General features: G+C 35.6%; 1 protein-coding gene and 1 non-coding gene across 5 annotated transcripts in view; both read right to left on the reverse strand.

Annotated features, from left to right (window-relative positions):
* Positions 1-559: 559 nt before the first annotated feature.
* The window catches only part of DPP10 (dipeptidyl peptidase like 10), a 1,380,361-nt gene continuing 1,366,571 nt past the window's right edge, over positions 560-14,349 (reverse strand). For all 4 annotated transcript variants that reach the window (XM_078070688.1, XM_078070689.1, XM_078070687.1 and 1 more), the window contains 5 exons: positions 8,105-8,204; positions 7,793-7,851; positions 7,607-7,679; positions 3,214-3,287; positions 560-1,382 (listed from right to left, as the gene is read on the reverse strand). In XM_078070688.1, coding sequence (XP_077926814.1) covers positions 1,248-1,382; positions 3,214-3,287; positions 7,607-7,679; positions 7,793-7,851; positions 8,105-8,204 — 441 coding nt within the window. In that variant the 3' untranslated portion in view covers positions 560-1,247. The remainder of the gene's footprint in view (positions 1,383-3,213; positions 3,288-7,606; positions 7,680-7,792; positions 7,852-8,104; positions 8,205-14,349) is intronic.
* On the reverse strand, positions 2,412-2,518 carry LOC118533478 (U6 spliceosomal RNA). The gene has a single exon (XR_004916250.1). It is a non-coding gene; the product is annotated as a U6 spliceosomal RNA (small nuclear RNA).

A 14,349-nucleotide genomic window follows, 5' to 3' on the forward strand; every position in this document is an offset into this window, starting at 1 on the left:
AAATAGCAAACACTGCTGTTTGTGAACTTTTTTGGCCAATGAATAAAAAATATTTCATTTCTAATTCTCACCAGAAGGATTTAAATTAAACAGTAACAGATGAAGTGAGCAGGCACAGAACACTAAATAGGAACTGGCAAATGAAATAATCCAGCTCTTTGCTTTTACAATGAAAATGAGAATTGATTCTGCATTGAGAGAGAGAAGTAAAATGACCAAGTGTTTTAAAAAAAGCCTTCTCCACCAAAAGAGCAAAATAGCACTCAGTGGCATTGCATTGTTAACAAAATTTCTTTATCAGAAACTATAATTTAATATTTAAGTATCTAATTTACATGTGACAAGGTATCATATTCAAAAAATTAAATTGCAACTAGAAAACTATTAACCACTAAAAACAATACCAAACATAACCCAAACATTTATAGGAAAGCAATAGCTAGAATCTGAATTGGAAAAAATGTTTCATCATTTTTGGCTCATTAAACAAAGCATCCATTATAGCCTGTAAAAGAGCATCTCTTCTAATTCATCAGAAGTTTATCCTTTGTAGCATGAATAACATGTAAAGATAGATTTATTGACTGTATATGCACACCTGTGTCTATATATTCTGAGACACACTCGTGTGTTGATTTAAAGATACTGTATCTACTGATAACTGGCTGAACTTTGGAAGGTGCTGAAATCCATATTTCTACATGACCTTTGACCCATTTAATAATGTCTTTTTATAAACAGAAATTACATAAAATACTGTTTTTTATTAACTGAATATTTTCTTAAGCATAATAATAGACAAGGAATTGCACTTATTGTAAAGATACAGTAAGGTGTTAGGTTGCAGCTCAGCCATCAAAGATCAGGGATGTGGTACTGATAAGTATGCATCATATGCAAAGATGATGGTGGCCACTGAAATTAAAATGAGAGCAACTAGTTACAGAACAAATTGGGGGATAACAGAAGAAAACATGCACTACTCCTACTTTAATGCAAAACTAATTTCTCCCAGGAAACCAACCCTTTGACCTTCCTTACACAAAGAAACAGGTTCTGCGCCCTTGGCAACACAGTAGACTAGGACGTCTGTATTCAGATTCTAGTTCATTGGCTCTGAGTGTGCTGTTCCAGTGTCATCTCCTTAAGCTGCCCTTGAAATTCTGGAGCATGTACAATATTACAGTCTCTTGGTTAGGTTTCATTGAGCCTCAAGATCCCCTTCAGTTCTATATAAATAGGGTCCATTATTCATCTTCTTCTGGTTCCTGTGGTAACACAGGGATTTCTTCCTTTAAACAATCACTGAAGAATCTGAGGATTGTGTTGTAGAGATGATACTTGCTCTTCTCAGATACATTATGGCCTTCATCTGGGTAGACCTAACATATTGAGGGGGAAAGAGATTGAAAGTTACCAAAACAGATACTGTCCCTCAAAATTCATTCCTTTAGCCCCAGTGGCAAGGGAACTTTGGAAAGTAATATCTGACCAAAATCTAACCTAATTTAACTCTGGGTTTTTTGTGCTAAACTTTTCTCTCTTTTTTAATTATAATCCTATAATAATCAATAATTGAGACAAACTACAGCTTTTTATGTATTTAAATTAGAACTAGGTTGGAAAAAGTAGAGCTTTCTATGTTCCTGTTGACCAGGGCAGCATTAACATTCCCCTTAATTTGACTAAATTTGAGACCCATTTCTTCCTGACTCTAAGGCCTTGACCTTTCTTTTCTTAGAGCTATTTTAGAAAACTTGCGATTGTAAATTCTCTGCCCCTTTGTATGTAAATCTTCTTCCAGTCTTGCCGGTTCTACAATTTAGGAAATGTCTTTGTCAAGGACCTAAAAACCATCTCTCTGAAATGTAAATATTGAAGGGGAGAGCAGGCCTCCCTGTGGGAAGGTAGAACACTTGCTCCACATTATAAAACTACCTCCTGTCAGGAACAGGAAGTTTACTTTTCCATTTGGTAAGGTGAACTACCCAACTCAGATGGCCTATGATTCCCTCCGCCCCAGTTACTGTAAACTCCCCAGCCCTAGGTTTCAACAGAGTTTAGTTTCTCTCCCCTCTTGCAATAGACTTAAATAAAGCCTGCCTTGTCTGTTTAACCTTGTCTGGTATAAGTTTTAATTTGACAGTGTCCCCTCTAATATAAATGACATAAGTATTTTTTTCTAAAATTACAAAGACAGATATTTGTCAATTCCTGGGTATAAAGTTTTTATTTCTTTAATTTTTTTAATTTTTATTTTTTACTATTAAGATGACATCACTTTTATTTTTTCTTTTTTTAAATTCTTTTTCAAACTTTTTATTTTAATTCCAGTTAACATACAGTGTTACATTATTTTCAGATGTACAACACTGTAATTGATACAAAAATATGGAACATATTTCCATACAAAAAATATGGAATACTTCACAAATATGTGTGTCATCCTTGCGTGGGGGCTGTGCTAATCTTCTCTGTTTCGTTTCAGTTTTAGTATATGTGCTGCCAAAGTGAACACCTCCCTCAATGATCTAAATAAAGCCCCCTACTCCTTCACATTGTTTGTGGCATGATCTATTATCTGTTTATTTCTGCATCTTCTTCATTCATCATTCTAACTCTGGTACCTGTGCTTATAGATATGTTGAACTACTTTTGGTTCTTTCAAATGCTGAGAAATTAAAACTGCTTTTTTTTTCTCCCTTCTGTGACTCCTCCCTCAGACTGAAAGTCCTCAAAGGTGTAAAGTCTGTCTTACCCACCTACCATAATGACCATTATAAAGTAAATCTTTGGTACTATTCACTACATGTGGTTGAATGCACAGATGTAAATGTTTTCTTCTCTTCTTTTTTCTCAATATCGCTTCAAACCACTCTTTTCCCTACCTTTTATGATAAAGGTGATAGAAAGTGAGGGAAAAATGAAGGGACTAGAGGGAAATGGAACATGGCCCTTTTAAAAACAATTCATTATTAGTGATAGAAATAAAAGTCTGAGAAGAAAAAGACATTCTTGAAAGTTTTTGCAATTCACATAAAGCATGAGCTTCTCAGCATAATTAGGAAAAAAACTCACAATCTTTGGTACCTAAAAATCACAGTTAAAAAATAATAGCAAGGGGGATGGAGTAGCACAGAAGCTGTGTTCTGTATCTCACAACTGAAAAACCAAGGTGGGAAAACAGCCTTATGAAAAAGTAAAGTGACTTACCTGCATAGTATAATTCACTCCAGCTTTTATTAGGTGTTTGATTAATTCTGCTGAATGCTGGAAATGGACTTTTGCTGTAAGAAATTAAATTCTATTATTTGATGGAAATGCATTTATTAGAATTAGAACTTTCTAGATCATTTTTTTTTTCAAGAAATTAAGTATTATACTTTACATACATTGCACATTTAAAAGACTGATACCTGGCATGGGGCACCTGGGTGGCTCAGTCAGTTAAGCATCTGCCTTCAGCTCAGATCATGATCCTGGGGTCCTGGGATCAAACCCCACATCGGGCTCCCTGCTCAGTCAGGAGTCTGCTTCTCCCTCTCCCTCTGCCCCTTCTCCCACTCATGCTCTCTCTCTCTCTCTCTCTCTCTCTCACTCACTCACTCTCACTCACTCTCTCTCTCAAGTAAATAAAATCTTTAAAAAAATAAAAAATAAAAGACTGATACCTGGCAGTCACTTGAAAATCAGTAAGATACAATGCTGGTAAAACTTTAAGGTTTATAAAAAAAAGTACTGAAACAGAAGCTACTTCTAAGGCTCTGCTGATTGCACAGGATAGTATTTAAGTTTATTTTATCATCTGTTATTTCTGGTTGTTCACATATGTTATACAATTATAACAATTTTAATGCAGTGAATGCCTATCTGCATAGTAATATAGCAAACCATCTTTCTGTTCCCTTCTGAGCATTACTGGGGCTCAGTCTCCATTAGATACTGACATTCTGTTTTATTTTAAATGAGAAAAAAAACTACACCATGTTGAGAAATTAGTCTACATCTTGTTATTGAAGGGCTCAGTATTTAATGTGGATCATACTGGTTTCTTCTGTTTCCTTCTAGCTTCCCACTCTGCCTGAACCTGAGGTCCAAAACTCTGAAGTATGCAGCACAGTAGACCAGGGTTGAATAGAACTGCCCTAAGTAGCTACGAAGTCTTGGATGAATCACTCAAATCTCTTTGTACAGCACTTTGCTCATATGTTGCCTGGCTATTTATTCCTATACTTTGTGCATCTTCAAATTTCTGTAAATAACTTTGTTTTTTTTAAGATTTTATTTATTAGAGAAAAGAACAAGCACGAGCAAGGGGAGGGGCAGAAGGAGAAGCAGACGCCCACACTGGGCTCGATCCCAGAACCCCAGGATCATGACCTGAGCTGAAGTCAGGCGCTTAACTGGCTGAGCCACCCAGGCCCCTGTAAATAACTTTTAAGCCAACCTTTTTTTAAGTGTCTTTGTCAGACTAGCTGTGACACTAGTTAATCCTACCACATAGCAGACAATAAAAGATTGCAAAGATCATTTAAATCTTTTTTAAAATCTACCCAAGATCCTTTCAACATCTTCCTATTGTACTCCATGGGAGTATTACCATGTTACTTCTAAATAAATTTGCAAATTGCTGAGTAAATGTAAGTTATGAGAAATGCTGATAAGTTGGGGCAATGACTAAGGTAAAATGACCCCTTATATTGCTCATTTGTTATTAAAAAAAAAAAAAATTGAAAGGGACTCCAGAATTTCTCTTCATGGATGGAACTGAAAAGATAAATGTACAAAAGTATAGTTGGTTTTTTTTTTTTAAGATTTTTTATGACAGAGAGAGACAACATGAGAGAAGGAACACAAGCACGGGGAGTGGGAGAGGGAGAAGCAGGCTCTCGGCCGAGCGGGGAGCCCGATGCGGGGCTCGATCCCAGGACCCTGGGATCATGACCTGAGCCAAAGGCAGACGCACTTAATGACTGAGCTACCCAGGCGCCCCTAGTTGGATTTTTTTTTCTGTTTAGTTTCTGGTATGAAGCCTGTTGATATTTGTCGTTTGTCTACTTCCTAAAACAGGAACATTAAAGGTATAATTGTCTTAGTGAACTAATTTGCTGGTTGTTTTTGATGATGATATTAATAATGGTAGTATTATAAAGTCATTGAGCACCTATAATCTGCCAGACCCATATGAGGTGTGTGTATGTGTGTGCATGTGTTTGCGCTTTTCCTTTGAAGTGACCAGTGCTGAACCTCTGCTTGCATATTATCAGTGGGTGAAGAACCAGATCCGTGCCTAAGTGAGGTAGGAAGAACATGATTTACCTTAATAGCTGCAACATATTGACAGAGAAATTTGAATAGCACTAATATATTCTAGGGTAATGGCCAGATGTGAATACTTTAACCTCAAATATAATTTATTCTCACAGTTGAAGCTTCAGAGCACAATGAAAAAGAGCCTTCATGCCAGATTCCAACCCCCTTTCTTTGAATTAGTGGTTGTATGATTTTTGGCAAGTTATATAAATTCCATAATATTTATTTTCCCAATCAGTTAAACAAGGTAATAGCCCTGCTGCCCAATATTTTTGTGAAAACAGGTAGTATAACATTAAAAGCTTTTGGCACATTTTCTGAAATATACTCAGTACTTAGTTTCTATTTTTTGTTACTACTAAGATCTTAATACCTAGAACAAGATTCTAATGTCCATCAAAATGTTTATTCTCTTTTACATAATGTTTCATCCAACACAGGTATGGCATCATCTAAGTTCTATTTTTTAAAATTTTGTAGTAGTTGTAGATTTTCAAAAAAGTTGCAAAGACAGTAGAGAGAGTTCATGTAGATGACTTACCCAGTTCCCCCTATTGTTCACAACTCACATTATTATGGTCCATTTGTTACAAAGAAGAAACATTTAGATATCATGACACCTTAATCTCTTATGATCTACGAGAAATTTTCAGACTTGTTTTTGATGACCTTGACAATTCTGAGCAGTATGGGTTAGAATGTTCCTCATCTGGGTTTGTCTGATGTTTTTTTCATGGGTAGACTGAGGTTAAGGGTTTTTGGGACAAGACCATATAGAGAGAATGCCATTCTCATAAAGTGATATCAAGGGTGCATACCATCAACATGACTTGTTACTGTTGATGTTAACCTTGATCACCTGGCTGAGATGGTATTAAGTTTCTCCGTTGTAAAGTTATTCTTTCTTCCCTTTTCCATACAGTACTTTTTTTTTTTCTTTTTTTAAAGATTTTATTTATTTGACAGAGAGAGACACAGTGAGAGAGGGAACACAAGCAGGAGGAGTGGGAGAGGGAGAAGCAGGCTTCCCTCGGAGCAGGGAGCCGGATGCGGGGCTCGATCCCAGGACCCTGGGATCATGACCTGAGCCGAAGGCAGACGCTTAACGACTGAGCCACCCGGGCGCCCCTTCCATACAGTACTCTTTAGAAGCAAATCACTAAGTGCAACCCATTCTGAAAGGGGAAGAAGAAAGTTAAGCTTTGCCTCCTTGAGGGTGTGTATCTACATAAATTTGGAAATTCTACCTAAGGGGGATTTTTGTCTCTTCTCTCCCATTTACCTATTTATTCACACACATACACTCTGTATATACATACACTGTATATTAACATATATACATATCTACACCCTATATGTGTGTGTGTGTACGTAAGTACTGATCTAAACTCTAATAATGACCTGGCATGCTGTAAAGTTAAGTTAAAGAGCTGATACCATCTTTGCTATTAAGACCTTTTTAGTGATATTCTCTGTGAAATGGGGTAAAACTACTGAGGCAGGACAGGATGGACCAACAAAAACAAGTTCAGATATTAGGAAATACTGATTCAAGGCTTTGACTCCCTTGAAATTGATTTTTCTCATCTGTGAATGGGGCTATAAATACTCGGTCCTCTGTTGTAAAGTATCACATAAATATATATGTATATATATTCTTTGACCCCTAAACACTTCAAAGTGAATATAAAATTATATTTATTACTAGTAATATCAATCACATCCATCTCCAATGTTTAAAGTGATGAAAAAAAGGGAAGTGACATAAACAAGCATTTTAAAAGGTTTTTGTTTTAACTGTGAGTGATCCTATCAGAATTTTCTCTGTGCTGGCATCTTTTTGCTGTCCTGTTGTTTTCAAAGTTACTTTCGATTTGAAGTGTGCTGAATAACACCCCACAGTGGTAGTCACTAGCCATATGTGGGTATTAAAATTTTAATTAATTAGAAATAAACAATTTAAAATTCAGTTCCTGATCATATTAAACACATTTCAAGTACTCAAGAGCCGTATGTGGCTGGTGGCTACAGTGTTCTACAGCGTAAATATGGAACATTTCCGTCATCCCAGAAAGTTTTGTTGGATGGCGTTGCCATCGAGGCTCACAGCTTCTTTCCTCTTGGTCCCGACATCCTTCTTCTAACTTCCTATTATACATTGGATTCTTTGTGCCACTATCCTCTGCTATCTTCTTCAAAAAGTTTACAGGGCCCCTTGGAAGCAAGTTCTTAGATGTACCCCTTTGTTCAAGGTCAGACCCCATCAAACAGCAGCAGCAAATACAATACTTACTGTCAGCAGTCCCATGAATTATTAATATATTTTCTTCTTTTAAGCCATGAATATTATGTAGCACACTGGATGCCTATAAAGGAAAGCACAAATATCTATGTATATATAGGTCTACCTGTATTTGCAATTTGACTGAATTTTTAGAACAAATATACTCTTCTTTCTTCATTATTTTAAATTTGTTACCTGGTAAGTGCTTTCTTCCCGAGATGGCATACCAAGGTATCTTTCAGAAAAGGCTGAGGCTGGGACCCAAGAAAGCAGAAATTTAAGAATAAACTAGAAACCATTTGACTAGCATATTTCATTATTTAATTTCTACATTTCACATTTAATTGTCATGCTCCAGTAAAACTGATTGAATCAGGAAGGTGATAAACAGCTGAAAACCTCTCTGATAACACATGATAAATGAGCTCAATTGAGCTCTTCTGCATTGGGATTTTCTTTTTTACAAATCAATACATTATATTAAGTCGATCTGTAGGAAGTACTTACCGTACAACTTCAAGTCTGTGATGGGTGCAATCACTGATCCACATTTAAAAAGCTTTTCATCTGATTTTAATATCATTGATGCAATATAGCCACCATACCCCTGGCAAAATAAAAAGTATATATATATGTATATATATAGAGAGAGAGAGTGAGAGTGTTTGTATCAGTTATCCTTGGAGATATTTTTAGCTTTTGATCACTGGTAATATACATAATAGAATGTCTTACAATGTCCCAGACCTGAGAAAAGAATACACTAAGATCACTTTGTACAGATGAAAATTTTGAAAAGAATTTAAGTTTTTATATAACACGCTATTTTAATAACTTTAGGTAAAATAGAAAATCAATTATATATCAACATTGTCCAATGGTTGCTCTTTGATTTCATGTGGTATATCTGGGAATAACTCCAAATAATTAAAAGGTAAGGAAATATTATTAAATCATATATCATTTTCAGCAAATCACATATATACATTTAGTGAAATATTTAATAATGATAGTTATGTAGAATTAGGAAAGGAGAATTAAATATTTAAAATCTATTATCGCAAATACAGATTCTGCTTTCAGTTCCACACACCTAAATATTTGAAGGAAGTGAGGTTGATAAATAATGTTGCTAGTTACACGAGTTGGATTATTGTTTAAATTTAATTTTAAATATCTGAATTTATCTTGCAATGCTGTTGAACTAATTTAATTATAAATTCTTAAAAAAATTAAGATGTCTAGTTTTCTTTTTTTTATTATATATATATTTTTAAGATTTTATTTATTTATTTGACAGAGAGAGCAGGAACACAAGCAGGGGAGTGGGAGAGGGAGAAGCAGGCTTCCTGCCGAGCAGGGAGCCCGATGTGGGACTCGATCCCAGGACCCTGGGATCATGACCTGAGCCGAAGGCAGACGCTTAACGACTGAGCCACCCAGGCGCCCTCCAGTTTTCTTTTGTAGCCTATGATTTGACCAGGAGAATTCCAGAGGAGATTTTAACAATTTAGTAGATTGGGGCTAAGGGAATGACCTACTGAGTTACATACTCATTTTAGAAATTAATTTTTAGCCAGGCTCTGGGCAATGTTCTTCATCTTGCTGGACATCAGAGTACCCTGGGAGATATTTAAAAAAAAAAAATTAAGACCCAGGACTTAGCCTCAGCAATTCTGATGCAATTCATTCATGATGAGGTCTACTTTTGAAAGATTACCAGATGATATTAGTGTGGTCCAATGCGATAGGAATCTGTTATTCTCACTAAATTCTTGAGATGAGAAATACAGAATTTCATTTATGCTTATTTGGAACATTATTTTTTAAAAGTGGGATGATTGACATCAAAGTCCCAATTGCAAAGATTACTTAAGTGCCTGAAAGAACCTATGTGAAGAGTAGCAGAATATGCCACTTTGGCCTATTGATTATTTTGAGCTGCAGTCACTTGGAAAAGAGCAAATGCAGGGAAAGGCTTTCTCTGAACTCCACTTATCTGCCTAAAGACGGATCCTCCAAAAGGAACTCAGTTGTCACAGATCCCCTCCCTGGGAATTTCATCAACCTAGAAGATTGATTCTTGTCTCTAGAAGTCCACAGCACACCTAGAGAGACTGTCATAAACTATCACCCTTCCCATCTATTCTTCTAAGGGCCCATTCCTCTTTCCTAACAATCATTCACTCTCCTAAAAGGCCTATATCCTGCTCTCCTTTTCCTATTAAGGTGCTATTTAAGCCTGAATTTTAAGCCCACCTCAGAGAATTACTCACTTTTCCCTGGGTATGTCTCATGTATGTATGTCAATAAACTTCTGTTTGTTTTTCTTTTGTGAATCTGTCTTTTATTACAGGGGTCTCAGATAAGAGCTCAGAAGGATAGAAGGAAAATTATTTTTCTTCCTTTGCATATGTTAATTTAGTACTGAAACATTTAGCTAGTACCCAGAAGCTTGAGCAAATCTTCTTCACCAATTGGTAAATGTGGGAAATAAAATTATCCTTTACAGAGATAAACCACCACAGAGTGTCTTTATTCATTCTTTTTGAAAGATACAAAAATATCCTTAGGTCAGCAAAGTTCAGAAGCATTAGCCTTAAAAGTGTTAAGGCATCTAAAGAAAGAAGTTGGGGGGGGGGAAGAAAAATAATTTCCCTCTCTCCTTCTGAGTTCTTGGCTGAGATGCCTTGTAATAAAAGATTATCAAGAAAAAAAAAGTTTATTAACATGAATACCTCATATACACATGGGAGATAGCCAGTGAAACTGAATAATTCCTTGAGGTGGCCCAAGGCAAACCTCAAATACCATCTTTAGCCAAAGACAAAAGAAAGATGTTGGAGGGAGCTCAGTTATGGGAGGTTACCAGGAAAAGAACTATAATCAAGGTTAAGCTTTGTTAGGCAGATTTAAATCCAATTTGGAGTCAGTGCCTTCTCCATTAATAAAAGTTTCCTATGATTTAGAGTCAACCTTCTCATCCTGGTACAGGGAGGGAGACACAAATGGAGATTTCTTTTATAAATGTAAATGTCTCTTACAAAAGACTAATTTCTATTCTGTTTCCAAAGCTTCTCCTGTGTCTGCTGTTTCTTAAAATAATCAGCTCAAAAAAATCCTTATGCCAAAGAGGCATAGTCTGCTCCCCTTCAGAAGTATGCAGGGTGGGATTAGTTCTGCAAAGTAAGTAAATAGCTATTACAGAACAAAAGTGTAGAGAGCCCCTAAAAGTTCTGTCCTTAAAGGGAGCTTTTCCAGTGTATTGTTCCAAGTTCTTGGACACGGAGTTAAGACCGAGGTGCTGTAGCCAAAAGGTTTCAGGTATTTCCCATGGGGCAACACTGTTCCCACAGTGAAAAATGCACATCTCAGTTGGTAACTTTTCTGGTTCTAATTAGAGCAGACTTTTCAACTGATGATGATTTTGGTTGTTCATATAACCTGATGACTTTGAGAGAACAGCTGAATATTCCAATCCATAGAACAACTGTACCTCACAATTTAATAATAGAAATTAATAAATTGGTATTATGTTTTTTATCTCTGTTTCACATAAATCTCAGTCTGATTATCTCCAGGAACTAAGTAGAATGGTGTCTTCCAAAGGAGGGGCAGATTCTAGAACAGTGCTTCAAAGTTCATTCCAAACACTTGGAGATCTTAAAATGCGGGTTATGCTAATTCAGTAGATCTGGGGTGGGGCCCAAGATTTTGCATTTTTAACAAATTCCCAGGAAATGTCTAGGCTGTTGTTCCACATTTTGAAGAATAAGTTCTTATGCTATAATAATATTAACAAATATACCTACCCAAACATCTCCCTAGCTTCAATCAGCATTCCCTAGACCAGTGGAGATTTAAACATATATATCAACGCTCTCTGAAACAATTTAGTATGTGGAGAATGGGCTGTGGAGCTTTCCATGTGATTTTGAAGTGAAACTAGGGTTGTAAATCTTTGCTGCTGCATGAAGAGTTGCATTTTACTATTTTTTATATGAAAATTTGAGATTAATGAAGATAAATACTCTCAGATTTAATGATAGTGAAAGCTGTTGAATAAAATTCTCTCTATAGCATTCAAAAACCTAATCCAAAATGCTGCCTTAATTTGATTTATTTCAGCAAAATAACTTCTATTTTTAAATGAAAATCAACACTGGGAGGCATTAGAATAAATTAAATTTTAATTGCCCACTTTCCTCTGTACTATTTTATATTTACTCACTGAATGCAAGAGTAGATCATTAAAGAGTTCTCAGAAAATATATCCCGGACAAGGGTAGGAATCAGATGTAAGTTCTAGGTAGACAGAAGATGGTGATTTTAATTTTTAAAACAACTCCTGTCTAAGAGGAAGATGCCAGAAACTGTGGGTCATCATATTGACTTAGTCAATTGGAGGGTGTTTTTTATTTGATACAGATCAAAAATAGTTAATGGTATAGGCTCTTCTGTTCAATTGTGCTGTCATTTTACTGGTTTCTCAGTAATCACATTTTTCCATTCACTGTTACATCCTTTCCATTTGCATAGCATTTTAGCATTACTTATACAATTTTAACAGATTTATCTTTTAAAAATTTTTATTCAGTGGACTTAAATATTTCCTGAGAATATTTTATCTTAAAAAAGTTATATTCTACCCATGATAGAAGAAACTGAATCCAATAGATAGATGGACATAGAGGAGCCAGGGGGTGGGGCCTGCAATAACCATTTTACTGAAAACTTATATCTTCATGCATCATGTGTTTTCAGATATTCGTTAAGTGACTTTTTTGAGTACTCGAGAGTTGATGAATACGTCAAAAAGAAATACTGACAGAACTGAGAAAAAGGTTTTTCCTAGCCTTAGACATGATTCTTTGTGAACCACATCACTTATGGACACAATATTTTGAAATAAAAATACACTACTTATGAGTAACACAATTTATTGCATTGTATTATTTTACATTAAATCTTTTTAATTTGTTTAATGTTATCACATTTTATCACAATTCTTACAATCCCATCTTGTATCCTTCATATTATATATATTAAAAGCTTCGAACCTTAAAAGTGACTGCCACTAACAAGCCCTATCTCAATTGAGAGTATATAAAACTATAAGTAATAATTACCTCCCTAACTTTTTTTTTTTTTTAATATTTATTAGAGAGAGAGCACAAGCAGGGTGGAGGGGGAGAGGGAGAAGCAGACTCCCTGCTTAGTAGGGAGCCTGATACAGGACTGGATCCCAGGACCTTGGGATCATGACCTGAGCCAAAGGCAGACGCTTTTGGTACTGACTGAGCCACCCAGGTACCCCCTAAGTCAGGTTTTAACAAGCTTCCATATTAATGCATATGTTTGTACTTTTTTTTTTTTTTTTTAACCTTCCTCAGATATCCATGTTTCTTGCCTTCTCAAATTCCCTTTTCCTAGGTTAAACGTGATTTCTTAGTCAGATCTTTCCTGTCTTACAAATGGAAATTGCTGGGGCGCCTGGGTGGCTCAGTCGTTAAGCGTCTGCCTTTAGCTCAGGTAGTGATCCCAGGGTCCTGGGATCGAGCCCCGCATTGGGCTCCCTGCTCGGCGGGAAGCTGCTTCTCCCTCTCCCACTCCCCCTGCTTGTGTTCCCTCTCTCGCTGTGTCTCTCTCTGTCAAATAAATAAAAATCTTAAAAAAAAAAACAAATGGAAATTGCTGTATCTTCCTTAATCTTGGGCCCCGATTTTCCTCTCTGCTTAATTTTCCTTAATTGTTCTATCACTGACATTTTATATACTTTACTGATTTTTTAAATTTGTTTCTTTCCTCACTAAACTAAAAATTCCCAAAAAATGTGTGTGTGTGTGTATGTACGTACGTATGTGTATGATTGCCATATGTCCAGCACTTTGAAAAGTAGTAGGCACATAGTAGACATTTGATAAATGTTTGTGAAATTAATTAATTTTATTCCCCATTGATGTAGCCTGGTAATCATAGCAATATCAGTTCTACATACGATGTTTATAGGTTTTGAATTTTGCCACCTACTCTCAATTCATGTAATTAGGTTGGTTTTTTTTTTTTTAATGAAAGTCAGAAAATTTTCTGGTTTTCTTAGCTTTAACACTTAGACATAATTGAGAGAATGAACATAAGAATTATTATATATTTGAGGTTAGGTTAGGTTCTGGGGATAACGATATGAAGTTTTTTTAAAAAAAAGTTCTACCTATCAGTACTAGTGGGAAGTACCTAAGGGAGTAATGCAAAGGGATTTCATAACTCAAAGGAAGGCTGCTGAAAATTAATAACCTAGACATTCAAGTCAATAATTTAAGAACAAAATGGATTTAAAAAGTAGAAGAAATAAAATAAGGATAGTAAGGGTAGAAATTAGTGAAATAGAAAAGACAAATTGAGAACAACTAAGCCAAAATATGGTTCATTAAAAGAGTTAAGGATGGGGAGATGGAAGAGAGACAAGCAGGGGGAATAAGAGCAATTAAGAGGAAGTGCTCTAGCAAAGGCAGAAGGGCACTCATAAACCAAATGAGGAGTCAAATGGGGCACTACCCCCACTAGTGAAATGATTAAACATAGAATATATACTATGCTTCGACAACAATCTTTAAAAATATATGAAATGTAAAAATGTAAAAAAACTTTTAAAAATTCTTTTAAAAGTACTAAAACTGATTCCAGAAGAAATGGAAAAATCCTAATATTCTTGTATTGATTAAATAAATTCCAACATTAAATATTTCCAACAA

The sequence above is a fragment of the Halichoerus grypus genome, chromosome 4 (assembly GCF_964656455.1).
Source record: "Halichoerus grypus chromosome 4, mHalGry1.hap1.1, whole genome shotgun sequence".
Lineage (NCBI taxonomy): Eukaryota > Metazoa > Chordata > Mammalia > Carnivora > Phocidae > Halichoerus > Halichoerus grypus.